A 9,211-nucleotide genomic window follows, 5' to 3' on the forward strand; every position below is an offset into this window, starting at 1 on the left:
CTATGGTTGGATGGTTAGGAGAGCAGTGATATCACCAGCCCACAAGGTTCAAGTCGTAGACTTAACACTGGTGCTCGCATTTTTTATTTATTTCAGGCCTTATGATGATGTGCGTTCATTGGGAGGAGACGTTCCCGTCGACTATGAAGACGTCTGTAGCGACTTTGTCAATCTCAAGGTGATGCCGGCTCAGTCTCTTGGCGGTGCTCATAGGGTAGGGTGTACATGCGTGCGTTCATAGGGATGAGTATGCGTGTGTACGTATGACTGTCTGCATCCGTACCGTGTTCAAAAGAAATTGTCAAAAAATGAATTTGTGAATATTTTTTATATCACAACATTTTTCAAGTTCATTAACATTTTTTAAAGTCACAAACAATTTTTGAATTCATGGACATTATTAAAATTCAAAACATTGTTTAAAAAACAAAATTTAAAAGAAAAAAGGGGGAAATTAAAATGAAATGAAACAGGCACCCCACGCCCCGCTTTGGGCCGCCCCACATGCGGTTATGTGTTATGTGCTGCAGGTGCAGGGCAAACTCATATCCATGTCCTTGAAGCAAACAGATGAATGTAGCCAAGGGATTCCTCTCACATTGTTGTTGAAATGCTTTCAACCAATGTGGTAGCAGCTTAAACACGGTGGCAAAAAATTCGCCATGTGACAGTGTAGTCCTAGTTTTATGTCTGAACGGTTCACGGGAAAGCCCGGTTTGCTACGACTGTATCTTGGAAAATAAACACAGTTCTAGCCTTATTCAAAGGATGTAATCGTATTATCTGCACCACACAGCATCACACAGCATCACACAGCATCAGATAAACAGATTTATCTTCAGGCATGCAGATTTCTCCTTTTTTTTGACAGCAAAGCACACGGTGCATGGTAATAATAACATTACCGATTAGATTCGACAGCTAAGGTTACTAGAAGGTGCAGCCTTTAGGTACATCTTGCAGGTTCTACCAACAGGTAAGCTTAACAGCTGACAGTCCAGGGGTGGGGGGTGAGTGACAACAGCTACAATGTCGCCATTCAGTTCCCCCCAGGATTAAGTCACTACACATACAACGGTACCGTGCTAACACAGGAAAGGAAGGTCTCACAGATTTACATACTAGGGGCTGGAGGCCCAACATAGCTCAATAACATCATATCGAGTGGCATCGAGGAGGGGTTTCGCAACTCAAGATCTTCGCCCTGGCTATTGGAGAGAGGATCTTGTAAAGGACATAATGTGTCTCCCAACAATGTTGCTGATAGGAAGAGGTCCCCTGTCACCACAAGCTTCACAATGGTTAGTACTAGTTCCCAAACGATTTCTAGGAAAGAACTGGAAGTAGTCATACAGCCAAAATAAAAGCAAGCTCTAAACAAACAATTTTTTCTAGCAACTAAAAACATATTTGGGCATTCTAGTCGTCATTACAGATTGTATGTCCATCACAGAAAATGAATCTCCAATCATACTGGATCTCTGGTCCAAAAGAACAGATTTATAATACGAATAGCATAAGATTTCCTCAATTATAAAGCCATAGTAAAGCAACTGCAACTGAGCAAATACTTAAGATTGCATTCTGGCAGCTCAAACACATGTGAATTGACTGCATTCTACTTTTACTTTGTTACAGATCAAATCGACTATTATGGCCACACAAATCTGCAGTCATGCTGGACCTAGTGCAAAGCAGATATCTAAAATATGACTGATATCAGATTTTGTCGACAGTTGAAATATTCAATCTAGGATAATCTCGGCATGAGCAATCAGTTATAATGCATGTACAAGAGGATTGGCCTAGCGTGGGAATGGATGTGTTCACTTACCAGGCACGAGAATCGCAGCTGTTATTGCGGTTATCACCCATGACAAATACATGGTCTTCAGGGAGGCGCTGCAGGAGGATGGATTGTTTTAGTATCAGATTGATCCGGGCATAGGTCGAGCAGATAACAGGGATGGGATGGGAGGGAGAGATCATCCACCATCTGAGGCCCGTCATCTCGAAAGAATAACAGGGCAGTCAAGAAGTCAACAACACGGAGCAGCCATGCCACTTTCGGTCCTCCTCTTGCAATGGTAAAGTCATTTGTTTGTCTAGTAGTGACCCATAGGAGTTTGGGTATACAAGTATCTCTGGACCTGGCAATAGCAACTCCTCAATGTTGTTCAAGCAGACTATGCTCACAGATAGAAAGAGATTCAACAAACCATGGCTTCCATCGTGTACGACCCACCATGGGGTGCGGTGTAATGTTCATTCTGTGCAACACCATTAACAATAAGCTGGCCTTGTCGGACCTGTAAAAATGTTGGTGCGTAAGCGTGGGCATCCGGATTTATGGAGAATGTATAATGCATCTTGATAGTTATTTGGCCATTGCTGAAGCAGCATATATGTAAATCGGCAGGGTGAACAAAATGAAGAATGACAGAGTACTTTGCATGCATCTGAAGATATGTGTTATCTTAATTTGTTGAAGCAGCATATATCAATAAATCAGTAGGATGAATGAATGATAGTAATATTGTGGGTGGAAGCAAGGCAATGTTAGCATCACGCCATCACCCTTGCTCAATCGGCACCATGAATAAATGATACTGGCAGTACTACAGCAGATTTAGTAGTGTTTATTACCTCGATGAAATCTCCAGGGGTGGCAACAACCCTCTTAATAAATACAACATCTTTATTTACGCCGCAATTCTGTAATAAGAAATGGCAAAAGCAGTGCAATGCAGCATCAAATTGTGAAGCTGAGAGAAGTTAAAAATGGAAGGGGAAAAGCAGAGCTGCGTACCTGCAGGGCGGCGGGCACCCTGAAGAAGACTACATCCCCGGCAGACGGCTTCCGGAACATGTAGGTGACCTGAGCAAAATCAAAGCATTCCCCATTTGGTTAACTAACAAATGAATCACGGCAGGCGTAGATCCAAGGCCGGAAAGCATAATGCAAGAGAGAACCAAGCAGAATGGAAGAGATCTACTACATAGCGGCTAGGTTATGGGGGAGGAGGGGGGAAGGGGAGGCGATTTACCTTTTCTGCGACGGCGCGGTCGCCCGGGCGGAGGGTGGGCGCCATGGAGGCGGAGGCGACGAAGCGGACCTCGGCGAGGGCGGCGGAGAAGAGGAGCAGGACGAGGAAGAGCTTGAATCCGTCGGAGCAGGAGGGGCAGCGGAGGCGCGCGAGCGAGGGGAGCCACCAGCGGTGCAGGAGGGAGGCGGACGAGGCCAGCAGCTGCAGGTGGCAGGGCAGCCAGTCGGCCGGCGACATCGGCGCGATGAGGCCCCGCAGCAGACGCGGCGGCGCCATCGCCATCGGATGGAGTGGATCTCCCCTCCTTGGCCTCCCTCTCTCTGTCCGCCAATAGAGGGGGGAGTGGGGTGGGGTGGGGCGGGGGGTTGGGGTGTGGAGGAAGACTGGCTACTTGACCAGTGGGAGTAATGGCTTCCTTCCACAGCAAGACTCCACCTTGGCCTCCCCCACCGCTGTAGTAACCGAGTAAGAAAGACCAGACCGGTCATGTACACACACTGTAGTGGGCGCTCTTCGGGTTAGGGAGAGAAATGACCGCTCTGCCCTCCGGCTACACAAAATTTGACAGTTTTTGAAAATTTGAAGACAAAGAACATTCATGCTGTATGGAGGGATAGTATATTGAGTCAACTGGTCTAACGCGCAATATTATTTGTCGAGAACCAACATGTGGTTGGCTGGTTAGGAGGGCAATGACACTCCCAGCCCATCGGAGTTCAAACCACTTGTTTGAAGCTTTGACGTCTGTTAGGGCCATAGGGGTGGAATATTCTTTCAGTGGGAGTCGGTGTTCCTATCAATAACGAGACACCTACTTTAATGGATTGAATGAATGTACGCATTTGTGAGTGTTTGTGTCAGAGTTGTGTTTCAAAAAAAATCCAATAGTCTACATAATGTTGTGTCTTGCACACTGCCGCAGACGATGGCAATATGGATAATTTATGTAACAACACATGGTATAACTAAGAGCAACTCTGCAGAGTCGTCGTATCGGGGATCGTCATCCGTCATATGGATAAGAAGGTCGTGAAAGTTGTACGCAAATACAAAGTCTTCATAAAACGGCCTCCATATCTTTTTCTTCATTTTCTTCAAAAATGTAGGGGCAATCTATGCTCGGATTAGACATGTCAAACACATGTTTCAATGCAATAAAATAATAAAAAATTATAATAAGTGCCAAAATCCGTCGCTTTACATGTAATTAGCAACTATAAATGTTGGTTAACCACATTTTTAAAATAAGCAATGTCCCTATTCGAGCCACATTGCTACCTAGACTATCTATACTACTTGGTGGTCGGCGTTGTCTAGTCGCGCCCTCCTCGTCGTCCACGTCAGCATAGGTTTCCTCCTCTTCCTCTTAGGACGAGATGTCCTTGAGGTAGGCATGGTGGTCGAACTCACGAGCGACAGTCACGATTTGCCGGTGCTCCTCGTTGTCGGTGAATGTGGGGTCGTACTCACGGATGATGTATGCATGTGCAAGCTTGAATAAGTTACTTTAGCCGGTATACACTTTTTTCATGTTTTTTAGCATCCTTATTTTAGTTCGATACAAATAAATTGGTGATGAAAGGAATCACTCCAAGTCCCAATGCCAATTTGCTATTACAATTGTTAAAAACATTTGAATACAAACAAACACCCTGAGATAAACTTAGATGTAGAAACAAATATATTTCTTTTCTTGTCGGACTCAGGGATTGCATCACGCATCGTGGACCTCTCCTCGGTCGGCACAGAGGTTGCATCGTGCGTTCATTCTATTTGTCTGGACTCGTAGTTGTTTCGCTCTTACAGACCTCTCAGCGCCACAGACACATTGTTGCATCAACGCAAGCAAAATAACTTGGTGGTCCCTTTAAAAAAGGGTGGCATAGCCAAACGAAGCTGGAGTAGAATAACTTTTGGTCGCACCGAGCCCAAATGAAACAAAAGAGGCCTCAGGATGCTTGGTCTCTCAATAAAATTGCCAACTGACAAGGAACTAATTCAAGTAAGAATCATACGAATAAGGGGTGGGCCGAATTGGACAAGGAGGGGAGTCCTTCCCTCTTTGGTTCACCCGAACCAAAGGAGGAGGACTCCTTGGCACACCCCCTCTCTTCCTCTCCACCTATATATATGTGGGGAGAGACCCGTCTTGAGGTACACCAAATCCTAAAGGGGTCTCTTTGATAAACCCCAAGTGCAAAGAATTATCGTAGCACTTTTCAAAGATGGGGGTGGTAAGTATGGAGTGTCAATCCACAAGGAGCTAAAGGTAGGATTGATATACTCTCAGGTCCTATCTGCTAATGATACAACCCTACATACACAAAGTGTTTGCTTTATATAGGAAATAAAACTAGAAGTACTTTGCGGGTATGAAAAGATAGTTTTACAAGATAATAAATAACTTGTAAGTAAAGGTTAGGTGTTGTTTAAATAAAATATCATAAAATAAAGATAGTGAGTGTGGAAAAATGGTGGTAGGATGTGGAATTGTCCCTAGGTAATTAGCTAAGTTACTAGATCGATTTTCATCATTGTAGTTTTATAGGTGTGAGAGATCTCTACTAACATACTATCTATCTTGGAATTGTATGTTCTTATGATTGGAACATTAGTAAACATACACAAATACTAAAATGTTTATTAACTAAGGTAAACCCAACCATAGCATTAAGATAAAGTGACCCCCTTCACCTCATATGCATCAATTTCTACACTTAGCCTCGGTAATATATGTCACTCCGGCCGGGCTATGCATAGTCCTATCAACATACTACTAACACTACACTACTAGGAAAAAGCCTATACACAGAATCTTACCAGCAGCGCTCCTCAAAATACCATGCTACTGTTATTTAGCAGCAGCGCGTGATATCAAAACGCGCTGCTGAAAGGAAAATAGTAGTAGCGCGTCCACCACAAACCACGCTACTGCTATAATTGCCATGACCTCGCCCCCCCACTAGTTATAGCAGTAGCGCCCTATACTGAACCGCGCTACTGCTATAGAAGTTAGCAGCAGCGGCTTTGAAGAAAACCGCTACTGCTAAGATCAGCCCACAAGTTTAGTCCCACCTCGCTCCGTGAACAGGGTGTTTACCACCTTAAATATGTTATTTCTGAAACTACCACAACCAGTTGGTCTTCACTGAACACTATGTGTAAAATTTGTGGCCGCAATATGAGTCCTCTCCAGTTCCTACCGGAGAGGACTCATATTGACAATTCAGATTATACACAAAAAGATCATTGATGGCCAATGTATTTTTGCATTGACGTATTTTTTGTATAGTTACACTTAGCAGTACGGTTTATATGCAAAGCGCTACTGCTATTCAGATTAGCTGTAGCGCGTTTCGGCAAATGCGCTACAACTATCCCTACCTTATCCCCACGCGCACGACCGGCCCTCACTCACACTCTCACTCTCGCCCGCGTGCTGATAACCGTCGTCGTGCGTTATCGCCGCCGCCGCCTTCGCCCGTTCGCCGCCGAGGTACTCCCCTTCTTCCGTCCCTCCTCCCTCCTCCTCGCACATCCTCCCTCCGCCTGCGACCGCCCCTCCCTCCTCTGCCGCCGCCCTCCTCCCTCCGCCTGCGGCCGCCCCTCCTCCCTCCTCCGCTGACAGCCCTCCTCCCACCGCCCTCGACCTCGCCGCCCTAGCTACCTCTCCGTCGCCCCCCACCCCCTGCCACTAGTTAGTACTAGATTTAGTAGTAGTAGATGTTAATTTAGGGTTCATAGCTAGTACTAGATGTTGCTTAGTTAGTACTAGATTTTTAGTAGTAGTAGATGTTAATTACTAGTAGTGATGGTACTAGTTAACTAGGGCAGTATGATTAATAGTAGTTGTAGTTGAACTAGTTTAGTAAGTAAATTAATAAACTAGTTGAACTAGTTGAATTAATAGAACTAATGTATTTTTAGTAAGATAATTAATATGACTAGTTGAACTACTTTATTTTTAGAAAGAACTAGTTTTTTTTTCTATTTATAGTAAGTTTATATTTAGTAAGAACTAGTTGAATTAATAAAACTAGTTGAACATGTCATATTTGTTGTTATTTTTTAGTTTAAGCAATTATTCGGGATGTATTAGTGATAACTTATACGGTTTCAGGTGACCACCGTCGTCCCCGTCACCGACCCCCTTCGACATCCCCGCCATCGTCCCAGTCACCGACCCCCTCCGACATCCCCGTCGTCGTCCCAGTCACCGACCCCCTCCGACATCTAGGTGAGACCAACCAAATATCCTTGTATATCTTGTGTTGTTGCTCAAATAGGATATGTGGTTGCCCAAGTGGCCGTTCATGTTCAGTTTACATCTTTGAGTGGCCTATGTTTTGCCGGAGTGTTGATTAATTTCCGTTCCAGCAAATTTCAGGCGCTTGATATGTCCTTTTTTAGCAAAGGTCATGCCGAATTTTTTCGTGAATTCTAGCATGACTTGTGCTAGAATATGTACAAGTTTAATCTTTGAATTATGAACGTAGGAAATGTCGTACTCGGACGACGACAGTCTCCCGGGGGAGTGTAGCTGGTGCCACGATGATCGAGGTGTGTGCGACAAGTTCGTTGAGCTGGACGAAGATCGACGCTTCAGCATTAAGCTCGAGGAGACCTTCAATTGTGAAACGGTACGCAACAACGACAAGTGTTTTTTTCGTAATTAAGCATGACTTCAACTATTTCAACGTCCAATTTTCATATTTTACAATTCGACTAGCTTATCCCATGCCATGCAAGACGCCATGTCTTGGAGAGGATGGGTTTTGAAGACCATGAAAATTTCAAAACAAAGAAAATACACCTAAGGACCCATCATGATATGGATTTTGAAGTAAATCTGTGCAATGCTCAGAGCGTAACCCATTTTGGTTGCCAAAATTGGGAAGCACTTTGCAAAATGTATGGTTTTTATGAGGGTATGATTGTCACCATGGATCTTGGTGATCCTGACATCGAGCAAGACAATATGGACATTTGGGTCCTTGTTGATACGCTTCCGATTGTACCGCTATGTGAGTTTATCAAACATAGTTATTAACTAATTTATATTGTTTATTTCAAAATAGTTGATAGCTTATTTCCATTGACAGCTTATTTTGATTCTTCAAAGACTGTGCGAAAGATGGTAGATAAAACCCACTACACTGATGGCACCGAATTAACGTATAAGGAGAAAAATCATCTGATCACATTTTGTACTCTTCTTGAGAATTACAATAACTATTATCAAACTCCTCCAAATTATGGTGAATACGTGCCACTAGTGCATGTGTTGAACCACGGTAACTTCTCTGGAGATACCCTGGTAAGATTTTTTACTATTACGACATCCGTGCATCTTTTGCATACTTCTAAAACTAGTACATCATTGCTAACTACGAAGTTATTATTATGTTTTTCAACAGAAACTCCCGATGGATTGTGTGCCTCATCTGATGTCTCTGAATGGTCGCCTCTCAGTTCTGAAAATACTGCCATGATAAGTTGTTAATGATATGATGATGATGATGATATTATTATATCATTGGGTGAAAGAACCGCGGATTAGTTTCAAGTGGATGGACATCCACTTGAAACTAGTCCACGGTTCTTTCACCCCGTGATGTAATAACTCATTATGATATAAAAACAATCTCTAAATTCCTGTTGTATGAAAACTTGTGTAAAGGTGTATGAATACAACATGAAATAAAAAAGAAATAAAATACTAAATAATAGTAGTAGCGCGGGAAAGGAGAAGCGCTACTACTAATTACCAGTAGCGCTGTTTTGAAGAAGCGCTACTACTAAGTCAATTTAGCAGTAGCGTGGATCTAGGCGCGCTATTGCTAAGCTTTAGCTGTAGCGTCTTATCAGTAGCGCTCCTTCCCGTGCTACTAATAGGCCTAAAACCCGCGCTGCTGCTAGGCTTTTCCCTAGTAGTGCTAAGGTGTCATCCACGCGTGCGCTCATCTGATGGGCACCAAAGGACAACAACATAATAATCATGCAACTCAAACCAATTATAGTATTCTACCAATTAAACCATACAACAAAAATAATCTACTCAAAGGCAATTACTATGACAAAAGTCATTGGATAATAATTCATAGCATCAAGAACCATGTTTAAGCAGGGGCTTAAGCGGGTTACGGGAGAGTGGGCCGCTAAAT

The 9,211-nt window shown here is 43.6% G+C and overlaps 1 protein-coding gene across 6 annotated transcripts; it reads right to left on the reverse strand.

Moving 5' to 3' along the window:
* Nucleotides 1–890: 890 nt before the first annotated feature.
* On the reverse strand, nt 891–3,419 carry LOC123160193 (chloroplast processing peptidase). 6 transcript variants are annotated; one of them, XR_006480037.1, is made up of 7 exons: nt 3,048–3,419; nt 2,810–2,878; nt 2,647–2,715; nt 2,220–2,309; nt 1,994–2,150; nt 1,835–1,902; nt 891–1,278 (listed from the first exon to the last, which is right to left on the reverse strand). XR_006480037.1 is itself a non-coding variant. In XM_044578004.1 (6 exons), exons 1-6 carry the CDS (start codon nt 3,327–3,329, stop codon nt 1,209–1,211), a joined length of 648 nt encoding a protein of 215 aa, XP_044433939.1. In that variant the 5' UTR covers nt 3,330–3,419; the 3' UTR covers nt 891–1,208. The 6 variants fall into 6 exon arrangements, 3 of the variants coding, with proteins under 3 accessions (XP_044433939.1, XP_044433940.1, XP_044433941.1); XR_006480038.1 differs by having other exon boundaries at nt 891–1,291; XR_006480039.1 differs by having other exon boundaries at nt 891–1,291; nt 1,835–2,150.
* Nucleotides 3,420–9,211: the final 5,792 nt, after the last annotated feature.

This window comes from Triticum aestivum, chromosome 7B (genome assembly GCF_018294505.1).
Source record: "Triticum aestivum cultivar Chinese Spring chromosome 7B, IWGSC CS RefSeq v2.1, whole genome shotgun sequence".
NCBI classification, from domain to species: Eukaryota; Viridiplantae; Streptophyta; class Magnoliopsida; order Poales; family Poaceae; genus Triticum; species Triticum aestivum.

Coding starts and splice junctions, on each gene's coding strand:
- LOC123160193 (XM_044578004.1), bottom strand. CDS start 3,329: ATGGCGATGGCGCCGCCGCGTCTGCTGCGGGGCCTCATCGCGCCGATG. Junction 2,310..2,646: donor CCCCTGGAGATTTCATCGAG/GTAATAAACACT, acceptor ACATTTTTACAG/GTCCGACAAGGCCAGCTTAT. Junction 1,279..1,834: donor AGCTGCGATTCTCGTGCCTG/GTAAGTGAACAC, acceptor TTGTGGTGACAG/GGGACCTCTTCCTATCAGCA.